The sequence below is a fragment of the Heptranchias perlo genome, chromosome 24 (assembly GCF_035084215.1).
Source record: "Heptranchias perlo isolate sHepPer1 chromosome 24, sHepPer1.hap1, whole genome shotgun sequence".
NCBI classification, from domain to species: Eukaryota; Metazoa; Chordata; class Chondrichthyes; order Hexanchiformes; family Hexanchidae; genus Heptranchias; species Heptranchias perlo.
Genome location: NC_090348.1, coordinates 36297416 through 36313699, shown reverse-complemented (window position 1 = coordinate 36313699; position 16284 = coordinate 36297416). Strand labels below are relative to the sequence as shown.

General features: G+C 43.6%; 1 protein-coding gene across 3 annotated transcripts in view; it reads right to left on the bottom strand.

The window, feature by feature from the left end:
* pfkfb3 (6-phosphofructo-2-kinase/fructose-2,6-biphosphatase 3) overlaps positions 1–15290 on the bottom strand; it is an 80510-nt gene extending 65220 nt beyond the window's left edge. For all 3 annotated transcript variants that reach the window (XM_068005097.1, XM_068005098.1, XM_068005096.1), the window contains exon 1: positions 15124–15290. Coding sequence is in view for 1 of the 3 variants with exons in the window: in XM_068005096.1 (XP_067861197.1) it covers positions 15124–15139 (16 nt within the window). In the remaining 2 variants the exon portion in view is untranslated. The remainder of the gene's footprint in view (positions 1–15123) is intronic.
* Positions 15291–16284: the final 994 nt, after the last annotated feature.

The following is a 16284-nucleotide window of genomic DNA, read 5'->3' as shown; positions in this document are numbered from 1 at the left end:
CTCACCAAACTTACTGAAATGAGACCTGATGCCCAATTTCAGGCCGGCCTTGGGCTCCCGGTTGGGGCGCGCGCTGCCTGCCCAAAAATGGGCCCAGTCGAATTTCCACCCCTTAGTCTGTAACATTTTTCTCTTCTTCCTGACTGAGACGGGCAGAGCAATCGACACAATGCAGCAGCGCATTCTCGGACAGGCAACATCAATGTAGCCACCTTGGGGTAGAAATCCATCGTGCGCAGTATCGCCAAATGGGCGGTATGGTAAAATGGGCAGTGTCGCACTTGCCGCCTGTAAAGTCCCCGCTCGATATTTAGTTCCATTGTGAAACTGAACCTCAGGCGGGGCATGTAATGGGCAGCCTGCTGCCATACTGCCCATTCTGTGTTACTGCCTAGGACAGATTTCTACCCCCTTGTTTTACTACCGTCATAAGTACTTGCTTAACACTTTGGTCTTGCAGTTATACTGTGGAAACATCAGTGTACAAACGCTTAACATAATTGCTAAATGGAATTACTTAGTCCATTATTTTAACAGAGGCATTGACCTGTTTATTTTAAATGGGTTAACACCCCTGTTAACATAATGGACAAAGGAATTGCATACAAATATAAAAACATACAAATGCTAATATTCAAACTGTGTCATTTCAAGACTATCACATTTTAATGAAAACTCATGTTTACACACAACGTAAAAATGACAACACCTTCTGGAGTATTTTCAGCTTGCAATTAAAACAGTTTTCTAAAATCCACAAATCTATGAAAAATCAACCCCTGAGTTTACTTCAGCAAAAGCCAAGACTGCTGGCAGATCCTTTAAGGAATGCGCAACATGAAAGTGAAGCAATGGTGCTCCCTGATGGTGAAAAACTAGATTGCTCCATAATACTGCAGCGCATCATTCAGAGCGCAAAGACCTGGAAAAGGATCTTGTTATTCACAAATGATGATGAATACATCATTGAATGTATGGGTTTTTATTTGATGGGATCAAATCTCTTTGAAAGTAATTGTCCTTCATTGCTGAACATATCAGGATTTTTCACCACTTTAGATTATGACTATTTTAAAATATGACTATTTTCACATCGTTCACCTGACGAAGGAGGAAGCCTCCGAAAGCTTGTGAATTTAAAATAAAATTGCTGGACTATAACTTGGTGTTGTAAAATTGTTTACAATTATTTTAAAATAAACATAGGTTTTGTTTCCCTTTTGTAGTATTTTTTTTAAAAAGCTTTTACACTGGTAGAGGATGGGCAGGCATCGGAATAGTAGCCTGCTCCACCCAAACATGTCGAAGATGGCAGTCCTGTCAGGGTATCAGGAGTACCATTCTTCTTGAAATTATATTTATTTCTTTTTAATTGTCAGTAGTAAAATTGAAAAAATAAACACGCCAGAGCATCACCAATGCCAATTAAGGAACACTGCTCTTTTAATTCACAGCTCTGAATTTCTCCTGTGCTATCTCGCCACAGTCCCATGAAAGTATTTCCCTGTCAGATCTTCCTCTGTCATATTTACTCTCCGAGTCCCACGATGCCTTTTCTGATTCCTCTACCAAGCTGCACCTTGTTTCAGCAGCGGTCTCTGCATCAATCTCCCAGTAGCACCTTCCTCACTCGGACCTGCAGCTCCCTCTGGAATCGTCCGCTACGATTCCAGTAAAGGGCCGTGACAATGTGTAAATTGTCATCATTTGCTGGGCAACAACTCTGGGCATATTCAGACAGAAAAAACCACACCAATATGTCAGGGCAAGTGATCTGGAGCAGCCAGATATCCCGTGTACTGCGATAGTCACTGCATGCGGTGTAATTTGTTGCACAAGTACTACAATTTTGCATAAAACATCCCGGAGGCTGTGATAAAGGCCAGTTTCAGAGCAGACCTAAGCAATTAGAAATCACTTGCTTTACTGGTAATTTTTTAAATTTCAAAATGTACTTTATTTCATAAAATGTAAGGATACACACTGTTCAATGTAAAAAATCACAATTCCAAGCCTTCTTAGTGTGGTGTATTAGAAGATATGTACTGTGTTTTGAATTGTAATAATGGGATTGTTTTGTGTACGATCTGTATTGTATTGTTTTGAACTGTACAATGCACGGTGGCCTTTCCCCATAGAGCCTTAGTGTAGGCCACACCTCGCTTCAGTGCATCTCGCAGCACGTACTCCTGGACCTTGGAGTGTGCCAGTCGGCAACACTCAGTCGTGGACAGCTCCTTCAGCTGGAAGACCAGCGGGTTTCGGGCAGGCCAAAGGGCCTCCTTCACCGAGTTGATGGTCTTCCAGCAGTTGATATCTGTCTCGGTGTGCGTCCCAGGGAACAGCCTGTAGAGGATAGCATCCTGTGTTACCGAGCTGTTGGAGATGAACCAGGACAGATACCAACGCATTCGCTCTCCACACCTTCTGTGCGAAGTGGCAGTTCACCAGGAGGTGGACGATGGTTTCATGCCCGGTGCAGCCTTGAGGACAGCTCGCAGTGGTGCTGAGGTGCCGTGCATGTAGGAAAGACCGCACTAGGAGGGCCTTTCTCACCACCATCCAGACAACATCCTGGTGCTTGTTGGTCAGTTCCAGCGATGAGATGTTCTGCCAAGTGGTTTCCACTGTCTGGTTGGGGAACTGACAGATCGGATCTACTTTCCTGCAGGACCCCGAGAATGTTCCATGCCGACCACTGTCTGACGGCCTTGTGGTCGAAGGGCTTCCTCCTCAGCAACTTCTCCACCTGGGACAGGTGGGGAGGGACGGTCCAGCTGGACAGGACATCCTGCGTCTGCTCAGCCAGCTTGGCCTGACCCAACCTTCTTAGTATGGTGGACAGATAGAAACCCAGCATGTAGTCACACTTGGTGTTTGCCTATCGGGGCTCTACACACATACACAAAGGTGGCCATCAGGATCAGGGCGGCATTGGGGCCGTCCTTTCCCCCTTTGTCTGGGGGCTTGTACATGGTATCACTGCGGACGCAGTCCATCTTGGATCTCCAGACAAAGTGGAAGATGGCTCAGGTGACTGAAGCGCGGGATGGGCCATACCTGGGCTACATAAAGCAACACCGCAAGTACCTCACACCTTATCACTAGGTTCCTGCCGGTTATGGCGAGGGAGCGGCCCCCCCACATACCAAGCTTCTGTTTGGCCTTGGTGACCCGCTTCTCCCAGTTCTTGGTGCAGGCCTGGGGCCCCACAAACCAGATCTCCAGCACCTTCAGGTAGTCGGACCTGACAGTGAAGGGGACAAAGGATCGGGTCTCCCACCTGCCAAAGAACATGGCCTCGCTCCTACTGCAGTTCACTCTGGCCCCCGAGGCCAGCTCAAACTGGTCACAGATGCCCATTAGTCTGTGGACCGAACGCTGATCGGAGCAAAAGATGGTGACGTCGTCCATGTACAGGGAGGCCTTAACCTGAGAGCCTCCGCTGCCTGGGATCGTCACCCCCCCCACCCCCCACCTGATAACTTCGGCCTTCCTGATGGGCGCCGTAAACGGATCGATACAACACACGAACAAGACCGCAGAGAGAGGACAGCCCTGCCTGACTTCAGATCTGATCGGAAAGCTCTCCGACTCCCACCTGTTGATTAGGACTACGCTACAGGTGTCCATGTAGAACAGTTGGATCAGAGATTCCCTCCCCAAACCCCATTTGGAGACACATCATGCATGTGTGGCCTTCTCCTGGTCCACGCTGATGAGGCAGGTGTTCACCCCCCCCCCCCCCCCCCCTGTGTCCTGCACGTAGGCGATCGTATCCCTAAGCAGAGATCTTCCTGCCGGGTGCAGTACAGGTCTGATCAGTGTGGATCACCAGCTCCAGAGCAGACTTGAATATGTTGGCGATGGCCTTAGACACAATCTCGTAGTTGACATTTAGCAAGGAAATGGGTTGCCAATTTCTGATTTCTTCCCTCTTCCCTCTTCCGCTTGTAGATGAGGGTTCCTCATGGTCTCTGACATGCTGCCTGCCAGAAGCATACCCCCGTACACTTCCAGCACGCCTGGGCCTATCCAGTCCCACAGAGCCGAGTACAACTCAACCAGCCTCATTAATTCACCAACTCCTCAACAACACCGGCCTGCAGGGGTCCACTTTAAGTTGGGTTGCAATCGAAGCATGGTAGTTAGAGATACCATTTTTAATTCAAACAATGAATTTCCTCCAAGACTTCACCTCACAGAGAAAAAAAAAACCTAGATTCAGATGTGACAAGCACATCAAACCCCTTCATTTCAATCCATTTCTTCGGGTCCCCATACAAGGTTAAGTGGGATCATGCTTCCTCTGGTTTTAAAATCACAGTTTATATTAATTCTTTGATCCATATTCTGCCTCATATATTTCTGGGTTGTCTGGTGTTTTTGCTTTCTCTCCTGCTGTATTTAAAAATAACACAGGTCCCATTTTAAGCCAGTAAACTGCACAACCACACTTTCTGTCACACTCTGATGCAATGACACACTCGGTGAAACGTTAAATGGTTAAGGGTTATTATATTTTTCCCCAGAGGGATTCCAGTTCTGTAATTCTTTATAAAATAGATTTCTTCAACAAAATATTATTTTATTTTAAAAAATTAGTTTAAATGAACTGTTGTTCCTGTATATGATCGGCAAATTCAAGTGCGGTTTTTCTCTTCCAAAGGATCTGCAGTAAAATACAGCCTCCAGTGATTAAAGTGGAACCCCTCTCTACCAGTGCAACTTTGGTCTCATCCCTGCAACATTTGGTATCACCCACAACTTTTTGGCTCCACCACAATCCTTAGGATTTCAAAAGTGCTTGATCATGTTTACATATTAGGGTCAAAGAGCAATTTATTAATCCAGTAGTTCAATATGTAATTAGATATTTGAGCAGTAAAACTGAGGATTGAACCAAGGGTTGAACAGCTGCAATTTTTGCCAGTTTTGATTCTTTTGATCGTTCTTGCCAGATCAAACATCCCCACCCACAACACGCAACTTCAGGTAGGAGGAGGGAGTGCAATCTCTCCACGATCTCACCCCACTCTTACCCCTGCAACCTCCTCCAGCTTTGAATGCCCTCCTGCACCCTTCAGTCCTCCAACTCTGACCTTAAGTGTAAACCCACCCACCCCCCCCCCCCACACACTTTTGCCCCATCATTAGTGATGGAGCCATCGGCCATCTCAGCCCTACTCTCGAGAATTTTCCCCCTAAATCGTTTTTCCAGTCCACTGCACTGTATCTTTAAAAACCTGCTCAAAACCCATCTTTTCCACCAATCTTTCAGGTTCCTCTAACTCTCCCGCCAAATCTCACCATCCATTCCTTTATTTTTTCCACTACCCTCTGTAAAGCACCTTGGGATGTTTCCTATGTTAAAGATGCAATATAAATGCATGTTATATATTAGTTAAGAATATAATATTTTTAATAATAGTGTGGAAATGAAGAATATTCAGGCAAAGTGAACTTGTTCTTTTTAGCTTATAAAATTCTCCCATTTTGGAAAGTAGATGGGAGGGGATATAAGCCAAGTATCAGTATCTAATTCTTGTCTTAGTTTAGGGCAGTGAAATAATCCTGAATGATATAGGTTAAACTCTTCCTGAAATTGGTCAAAGGATCCCAAAGTTGCCCCAACCAACGTCCCTATCTGTGTAAAAACCACCTGTGACGAGCGGCTGAGTGATCACAGGACAGAGAAATGGTACGTAAGCTGACACCAATCATTGGTAATAAGGATTTGGAATCGCATCAAATATAGCCTCGTGAGGAAGGTTAAAGAGGTGATTCAGATCAGCTCTGATAGCAGAGGCATTATGGAATGAAGGGATTTAATTCCTTCCTGGCTGAATGTCACTGGGCAGCTTTCCTACTAAGTCCTCAATCCTCAACTAAGTGACCTGCTGTCAGCACCAGGTAACATTATATGTGATCTGTCTCTACACTCTGTCCCGATATAGGATCTGGTTTTATAATTTTTGTGACAATACTGCTTTACGAATATATTTTTACCACTGTCATATAAAATATTTTTTACACTGTCTTTAGATAAACTGACTCCTTGATATCCATGTTACGATTTGTCATTAAATTTAACTGCAATAGGCTCAAGGGTATTGAAGGGTGAGACATCTAAACAAGATAAGTTCAGTTTTGGCTTATTCCTTTTTTAAGCCTAGAGGATAGAATCTTATTCCAATTAATGGCACTTGCTAGACTATGGCTGTAACTATATTATGCTTTTCCTTTTACCAATCATCCAATTTCCCCCACTCCTCTCCTAAAACCTTTGTTCTGTTCCAACTCCAACAGCATCAGAATCCCTCCTCAATGTTATCAAGTTTCAATTAACAGATTTAAGTTTCACGAAGCAGGTATTTTTTCCCCTGTCCTCTCCTTTCCTGGTCAATGACTGACACTGGAGTGTGGTTCCACTGGTGCTGGCAGCCCTTCAGTACCTTGCCCAGCTGGCCTTTCTTCACATGGGAGTCTGTGCCACAAGCGTCAGGCTCTTTGACCAGGGAGACATCTCAACCATGCACTTTACCATCACTGGATCACAATCAGGGTCAGGAAGCCTGCTGATTTATTTCATCTCCCTGGCCCAGGGGCCCTCAGACCTCTTCCTTGAGGCCAATGTAGTGGACCCTCACTGTTCCATTGGCTGAAATCAGCTAACAGCACCCACCAGGGACGGACCTGGGAACACCCTAACATTTATGACTCAGCACCACACCACTTGATGGAATTCTGATTAAACACTGCCAGAAAGGTAAATTTATGTTTGTAAATTACATGACAAATTAAAATACTTCTTAATTTTTAAATGTGATTTACAACATACAGTTCCTGAAATGAACATCCTTTTCCAACAGGGGGTACACTCATTTGTGCAACCAAGCCATCTTAGTGGCATACTTCAGGCACAAACTGACAGAACCCAAATTGGTTCAGCTGGCAAGGAGCCCTCACACCCAGTGAGGCATTATATTAGTAAAAGTGCTCCTTATCCAGAGAGCTGCCAAGCCAAGGTAATACCTGTTAACCTGCCCGTGGAGGATATGCACCGAGAACTCTTAATAGACTTATCTCACATATTGTACCTGGTGTCCTTTGCATACTGACCTTGTAATGCTGAAGTTGAGCACATAACTTTGCCCTGTGCTGTCTTATTAGAGCAGTCTATTTCCATTTGTGAAGTTCCTTGGGACATCTTTTTACACCGAAGACACTACATAATGCAAGTTGTTCTTATTTTTGTAAGGTAAGTGTATCAAGGGATGTGGAGCTTTGGCGGGTAAATGGAGTTGAGGTACAGATCAGCCATAAACTAATTGAATGGTGGAGCAGGCTCGAGGGGCTGAACAGCTCACTCCTGTTCCTATGTTATAACATCCATTACTGCCATTAATGAATGCATACTGTTGTAATGTAGTGGTGCAGCAGGTTTGTGATACTACAGAGCACCAGGACTGGCATTTTCCCCCCACCATTAGTCCCTGGCCATTGCTGGGCTGTGAGGGAGAGGTTCCCAAGGGGTAGCAGGCTTCTCCTGAGAAAGGCAGGGGAGAACAAAAAAAAATCAGAGGACCATTTTTGCATCACTACTAGGCAGCTGAGAGGTACACAGAAAGAGGCCTGGGTACAAAAAGCATATCTGCCTTCAGGGAATTATGTGGGGTACAAGACAGGGTGTTTCACAAACTGAAAAAAAACAATTTACAATTAAGGCAGTGGGTGATGTACATTTTTTTTTTAATGTAGTGAACCCTAGTCGAAGCCTGTTCTTAATGACTAGTTTTGGGCTTGGCTGTATGTCGTTGACACAGATGGTTCAATACAGGTCCAGCTTGGAAACTTATACCTTCTGCTGGCGTCGATGATTAGCTGATCCTTACAATAGGTGGGCTTCAAGGCAGATTCTGCAGTACTTACAGACTAATAGGCATTAGATAAGCTTATAATTAATTTTTGTAAAGCGGCATAATGATTCTGGGCACTGGGGTACTGGTGTGAGGGGATAGAAGTTCCGATCCCCCATTCTACATGGATCCTGATCTAAGGCACACTGCACAGCGGGGCACGGAGTGGAGTCAAGGCAACTCCCTGTGGAGGACAGGAAATCCAAGAAGGTGTCCTGCTCACCCCGGACAGCTGACCAAAGAGAGCAGTGGCAGTATTCTGCGAGCGGGAGAGCTGCCTGCCTCCACAGCCGCAGAAGTACACCGACCACAAGGACCTGTGAGGCTGTTAAAGGGTTAAAGTTTCCTGAGACAATTAGAAGCTTAGTACCACATGCTTCAAGAGAAATGAGTTTCAATTGCTTGCGCAAATGATCACGAATATAAATAGTTTGTGTGGTGCTCCCATTATTTGAATAGATCTAACATCAATTACCCCAATAACCTCACTGGACAGCTTTCGGCTCAGTAAATGTGTTTTCTGATTGTGTTGCTCTTGGTATAATAGTCTGCCCATGTGATCCGTGCGATAAATGGTGTTTGGTGTTTATTAGATGTATCCACTTGATGAAAATATTTAAAATTACAAACATTTTTCAAACATGGCTAAATACTGAGCACCTGTGACCAACCATTCTCCCACAATGCAACAGGTTTCAAATTCCACATGAATTTCTATTTTTAATCTATTGATTCAGATCAATAAATTTCACCCAAGTACTTCACAATGGGCATTGCTCCCGGACAACTTTCACCCAGATCAATCCACATTCAGTTACAGCATAGATTTATAATATGAAGAAGATTAATCCTCTTGTGTGCTATTTTAAGCACATTGATAAGGTGTTTAAAGCATAGGTAATGACTGTATTAAAATAGAACAAACAGGAATTTGATGGAAAATGTTAACCAGTGCACTAAAAATGGTGCACAGAAAAAAAACTGATTCCTTCCCCCCCCACCCCCTACCTAGAAGTGGTTAATGATCCAATTGCCTTCAATGCATCTTGTGTCTTCTTACAAAGCAAAGGATGTAGCCCACGCTCCCCTTGATTTGGTGGATAACTGCATCACCCAGTGTGATACTAAGTCATACATACCTAAAGGCCGGTTCAATTAATGGTCTGTGCTGATTCAGCTGGTGCGACAATTGACCTCAGAATTACTGAGCTTGGCGGAGTGGAGTGGGGTGGGGGGGGGGGAAGATAGGCCAGGCTTCCCATTTCTGATTGCTATCCAATAACCCCACTGGAAAGAGCTCGATGGATGTCTGGTGAGGACAAGATTGGACTTTGCTATGACGTCCCCATGATTGAACAGCCCAATGACGTTCATTGTCAAGATTCATATTTGAATAATGGGGGAGGCACTCATGGAATTGTGACTGGAATCGCCACTTGCAGTAAAGTAGAAAAGGGGAGGAAATTGTTAAAAAGACATGACCACCGCAGAGCTCACCAAGGTCCATACTGGCACAGACTCTTCACTTACTACATTAATTATGCCAAATTCTCTGAATTTCCAAATTTTATAGTTCCAAATGGGAAGAAAAGTTCCTTTCTTTTTCTCTGATTTGGCTCCATTTTTGCCAATTTAAACATGGCAGAACAAACCACAAGTCTGTCACCTAATGGAGGAGTTTAAATGGCTACCTAAATCACAAGAGGCAAACTCAGAAGATTAAAGTGCACTATCTCAAATCTCACATTGGACTACTGCCTGAAACAGGCCCATACAGGCATCTGTTATCATCTCGAACAAATACCAGGTGCCAATATGAATTCTTCTTTAAAGATTTTTCTTTACTTATTGCAATGCTTCTTTTCTAGTGGGTGGAGGTTATCTGATATTCAAAATTAGCTTCATATGACATGGAACATAGGTTCCCAAACCTTTTTTTGCTGAACCCCCCCCTTTCTTCATAGATTCATGTCCCATTCACACACCCCCACCTCACCCCCTTCCTCCCCCTTTCTAAGAAACAGTATTTTGTAGTCACCAAGAAGATGGGAGAGTTTAATCCTGTTGGTCTCAATAACTGGGGGAAAAAATTGAGCTTCAAAACACCCACCCTGTCTTCAGGCATGGAGGGATTGTGTGCTTCAAATAGCCAACTGCTTCAAGGATCTCTACTTTCATGCAGCAATCAGGAGATGCCACAGAAATGTCTTTCACTTAATAGAACAAAGGATATTACTGATTTTATAATGTAGGTCAGAAAGGTGTTTTGGATTGTGTTTTTAAGGACCTTTAAAATAAACATCAGCGTTGGTTTTTCTCACACCATATTCCTGGGGAATTCACTCTCTTTTGTTGTATACAGATAGCGAGTGGGAGTCTCGAGTAGGAGGTAATCACAATGAGGGGTTCAGGTGATCTCATAGATCACAAGAATGAATCACAAGCAGTTTACAGTTATCATCTGAACTTCAACAGCTTTAAAGTCACTCTCTGGTATCACACTTTTCTAACGTTATTCAGTTCTCAGTCTATTTTTGTGCCTCCAGCAGCTGTCAGGACTGACATCAACTGCCAGGTAGTGATGTTCTCAGTAGAAGATTAATGATCACGAGATCATTACTGGAAGCTTATTGAGAAATAAAAAATCTGCAGTCAATTACTGGAAAATCCTATGTCCAGAAATATCTTCTAGGACAATAATTCACACCTGTGAATAATTGCTTACGGCCGCAAATAAAACACCCAGCCTACTGGGTGGCACAGAGCATTAGAGCACCTGCAGCAGTTTCACAGAGTGGTGGGTACAGGGTCAATAGTACACTCTACTGAATTCCCGATCCCACCCTTGCTGCTGCTGCAACGACAGTTTGTATTTATACGGCATTGTTCACACAAACGAAAATGTCTCCAAGCAGAAAAGGGTGAACGCCAAGAAGAAAAATTTAGGGGGCAAAATCCAAAGTAATGGTCAAAGAGAAGGGTTCTTAGGAGGCCTTTGAAAGCAGCAAGGAAAGAAACAAGGCAACGTCACTTTGGGAGAGAATTCCAGAGTGCAGGAAGCTAGAGGGTGAAAGAGCCACCTCCAACGGGGGAAACATAAAACAAGCAGTAAACCAGTATCAGAGAGGCGGAAAGTGCGTGCAAGGAGCCCCGACTGGAAAAGGAAGCCGAGGCAGGGTGGCATAAGACGATGGGGCTAAGGCAGAAAAGAAAAACTGGGTAGGAAAGCCTTTATTCAGCAGTCTGGAATAAAGCAGGAGAGGCAATGGTCTGGGGAAGGGCAATAGCCTGACCCTTTCAGTAACAGCAGTAACTAGTTGGATGAAAAAACCGAGGGGAAAAAAAAAGTGTTTCTAATTTAATATAAAATTATAAAAGAAAATGTCTGTTTCTTTCAATGTCAGAGAGGTTGATTGGCAGTAATTAACAATTATCACATCGTTAAAAGATGAAATTACAAGACTTAACTTTCGATGGCGAGTTTAGTTTGTATCTACCGCGCAAATACAGCAACTTCACAACGTTCAATGCATTTCAATGGTGAGGCCAGACAGCAAAATGCCGTTTTTGCAAATCTAAAAGCAGAGCGGCGGAACTTGGGCAGCAACTTTTGGATATTCGTATTTAACCACTCATCTGTTCCTCGCCTGAAGCCGCTGTGCCATTTACGCACAAATAACAGCTACCGCCTTTAGCCTCACCATTATTTTGACAGCAAAATCTGACCCATTATATCCCATTCAATGTCACAATAGATACATTAGAATGCCACATCTTTGCTTTAAAACATCAACTAGCCATAACCAAAATGCATTTTACTTGCCAAAACACAAACACGCCACGTAACTAGGGGTGAAAGCCTAAAATTAGTCCCCGCAGACATTTGCATACAAATAGCCTGGAGCAGCACTGCACTCTAACTTGACTCAGTTTAAATTTCTGTGACATTTGTATAAAATTAAAGTGGGCCAAGAATCACACTGTACCTGAATAGCACACTCAAGGCAGAAATGGAAAGAGGAATAATAATAAGAGGGTGAGAATATTGAAAGCAGAGAAAATGAGAGAATTAGAAGAGATGGGGAAAAACTGGAGAAAGGAGAAGAAAAGAAGAGAATGTTTATTCATGGTCAGTTTTTTTTAAATCACCTTGTCTAATATAAATTTCATTGACGAATGGTTTTTGACAGATGGGATAAACATAGTGAGAGAGGAAGTGTTAAGGGGATTAGCATCTTTGAAAGTAGATAAATCTCCAGACTTGGATGAAATGTATCCCAGGTTGTTAAGAGAAGCAAGGGAGGAAATAGCAGAGGCTCTGACCATCATTTTCCAATCCTCCCTGGCTATAGGCATGGTGCCGGAGGATTGGAGGACTGCTAACATTGTACTGTTGTTTAAAAAGGGAGAAAGAGATAGACCGAGTAATTATAGGCCAGTCAGTCTAACCTCTGTGGTTGGCAAATTATTGGAATCGATTCTGAGGGACAGCATAAATCGTCATTTAAAAAGGCACGGGTTAATCAAGGGCAGTAAGCGTGGATTTGTTAAGGGAAGGTCGTGTCTAACTAACAACATTGAATTTTTTGAGCAGGTAACAAGGAGGGTCGATGAGGTGTATATGGATTTTAGCAAGGCTCTTGACAAGTTCCCACATGGCAGACTGGTCAAAAAAGTAAAAGCCCATGGGATCCAAGGGAAGGTGGCTAGTTGGATCCAAAATTGGCTCAGCGGCAGGAAGAAAAGGGTAATGGTCGACAGTGTTTTTGCGACTGGAAGACTGTTTCCAGTGGGGTCCCGCAAGGTTCAGTACTAGGTCCCTTGCTTTTTGTGGTATATATTAATGATTTGAACTTGAATGTGGGGGGCTTGAACAAGAAGTTTGCAGATGATACAAAAATTGGCCATGTGGTTAATAGTGAGGAGGAAAGCTGTAGACTGCAGGAAGATATCAATGGACTGGGCAGGTGGACAAAAAGTGGCAAATGGAATTCAATCCAGAGAAGAGTGAGGTAATGCATTTGGGGAGGGCAAACAAAGCAAGGGAGTACACAATAAATGAGAGGATACTGCGAGGTGTAGAGGAACTAAGGGACCTTGGAGTGCATGTCCACAGATCCCTGAAGATAGCAAGATAGATAGATAAGGTAGTTAAAAAGGCATACAGAATACTTCCCTTTATTAGCCGAGGCATAGAATATAAAAGAGCAGGGAGGTTATGCTAGAACTGTATAAAACATTGGTTAGGCCACAGCTTGAGTACTGTGTATTGTTCTGGTCAATTTACAGGAAGGATGTGTTTGCACTAGAGATGGTACAGAGGAGATTTACAAGGATGTTGCCAGGGCTGGAGAATTTTAGCTATGAGAAAAGATTGGATAGGCTGGGGTTGTTTTCTTTGGAACAAAGGAAGCTGAGGGGAGATTTAATTGAGGTATATAAAATTAGGGGCCTAGACAGAGTGGATAGGGAGGACCTATTTCCCTTAGCAGAAGGGTCAGTGACCAAGGGGCATGGATTCAAAGCAATTGGTAGAAGGATTAGGGAGGAGCTGAAGAGAAATTTTTTCACCCAGAGGGAGGTGGGGGTCTGGAACTCACTGCCTGAAAGGGTGGTAGAGGCAGAAACCCTTAACTCATTTAAAAAGTACTTGGATGGGTACTTGAAGTGCCGTAACCTACAGGGCTACGGACCAAGTGCTGGAAGTTGGATTAAGCTGGATAGCTCTTTTTCGGCCGACACGGACACGATGGGCTGAATGGCCTCCTTCTGTGCTGTAACTTTCTATGATTTTCTATGAGCAATAAGAGGGCTATTTTTTTGTTGGCGCTAAATTCCCCTGTATGTTGCTGGATGCCTGGACCATATACTGAGAATTAGCTTAAATAATTATGGGAAAACATGATGTATGTAGAGTATTAGTTATTGTATGCATTGATCTACTGTGGCCAAAATAGAGGACATTTGATGGCTTGCAATAATAATACAAGAGGTGGAACCCACATGTTGGTGACAAATTTGTGACTGTGTTAGGTCTGGTCAGGTCAATGAGTTATACAAATATGGACTATGCTGTTTATATATTGGGTGGCAGTTCTATAAGATATCTGTACTTTCATGGCATATGAACAGTTTACCATCAATGCCATTTGTTTTGTCCTTTAAGGCCTGTTTCTTTTCCTGGTACAGCTCTATTTGCATCAACTAACCTCCAGTACCTTTCCACCGTGGCCATTCTTCACGTAAAAGCCCAGTCAGTATCAGCGGGCCATTTGAGCATGGGAAGCATCACAGGTGAGCCAAATCCTGTCCTCACCCAATGCTCACCTGCATGCACCTTCTAGCATCAATCACTGGACAGTGATCAGGAGTAGGATCCATGGCTGACTTTTTTTTAACCTCCCTCCTTTGCCCTTGACCACTTGGGCAAATTATAAGGTTCCTACTACCACCCCACTGAGATCAAGTAACTCAAAACATAGAGAGAATCGAACCTGGTCAGTGTATGTCAGTGCATTTACCCATTAATCCATATCCAAAAAATAATTGAGTTGTTTTAGTGGTCAGAAATTTGGGGAGGTGGAATGGTTTCACAGTTCAGGGATGCAAATAAAGGACCAAGATTGGCCTTATTGGAGGTCTTCTATCCCAATGGCACAACATTTACTTTATTTGTAAAAAAACACGAGGGTGGGCCAGGAAAGTTGGGCCATGATCATCGCTTAACTGTCTCTTAAAGCCGATATTATCCACCATAAATACTCAAATTTTAATGTCCTAATATCTCTCCCCTCATCTTCCACACAACGCTTAGCTCAATCGCTCTGCTATCCCTCATACACTTTCATTTCCAAAATGATTTTGCAAAGCAAATCGATGGCGATGTTTAAAATGCGGGTCTTTCCCAGGTAAAGGCGATTTGAATACAGAGCTTAAGAATCTCCCAGCAAAACAGCAGTCCCTAATGCCCTGTTACCTTAAGAAGTATTAAGGTGGAACTGACTACTTTGAACGTTAAATTGTTAATGGGTCGAAAAGACCCTACGTGATTATTTCCTCCCAGGATATCGGATTATCTGCTTTATAGAAATTAATTATTACAAACTAACAACTCGTTTCTCCTTCTGAGACTCGCTCCTGCAACAACCTCGCCCCAAAACTCAGTTTGCGGAAATCATTTAAGATCAAATGTCAGAGAACTTACCAACTCCTAACGGCATCTTATTCACGAGACTTCAATTCAACAGAAAAGGGATAATTAGTTGTTTAAATGTTTTTCCCTGCAAATGATCGCTTCAAAGGTTCACGTACACTGAGAATTGTGCTGGTGACAAACCGACAGTCGCAAACACCCACATTTACTCCATTTCCAATACGTACTTAGCTGGATGTGTCAATATGATGTCAAACTGCAACCTCGGAAGTGCCTGCTGATAAAAGTATTAACCCCTACCACCCCGTCTCACTTCAAAAGGCACGACGCGTGTAGGGGAGGAGAGATGTTCGTTGTGTAATGTCATCAACAACTTATATTATTGTAATGCTCCTTGCTCGCAGAGAGATATCTCAGGGAGCTTTCTAAAGTGGTGGAAAGACAACAAGAGGGAGGAAGGGAAGAGAGGTATTAGAAGCGGATGAAAGCAAAGGGTCTTTTGACATCAGGGAGAGAGGCGACAAGGCGGGCATGCTGAGGGTGGGAGTTCCGTGGAATGGGGTCAAAGCCAGAGGTGAATAGTCACTGTTATGTAGGCAAGCATAGCCTACTGCATACAGCTATGTCCCACAAACAATAGTAAGATGAATGGCTAGTTAATCTGTTTTTGGCGGTGTTGGTTGAGGGAAGAATATTGGCCAGGACACTGGGAGAAGTCCCTGCTCTGTTTTGAACAGTGCCATGGGGTCTTCAGTGTCCCCCTGAACTACCAGAACAGATAGACATTGGCTTGATTTAATGCCCCTTCTGAAAGACATGTGAAAGCTGACCCTATGTTTTTGGAAGACGTTGTTGAGGAATGGCATGTAATTGATGAAGAGTAAGGGCCCAAAGATGGAAGCCTTGGGTACAGCGGAGGTGGCCCTACCAGCACGAGAGAAGAATTGGATGTAGGAACATAGGAACAGGAGTAGGCCATTCAGCCCCCTCGTGCCTGCTCCGCCATTTGATAAGATAATGGCTGATCTGTGATCTAACTCCATATACCCGCCTTTGGCCCATATCCCTTTGATTGCCAAAAAGCTATCTATCTCACATTTAAATTTTGTAATTGAGCTAGTATCAATTGCCATTTGTGGAAGAGAGTTCCAAACTTCTACCACCCTTTGTGTGTAGAAATGTTTTCTAATCTCGCTCCTGAAAGGTCTGGCT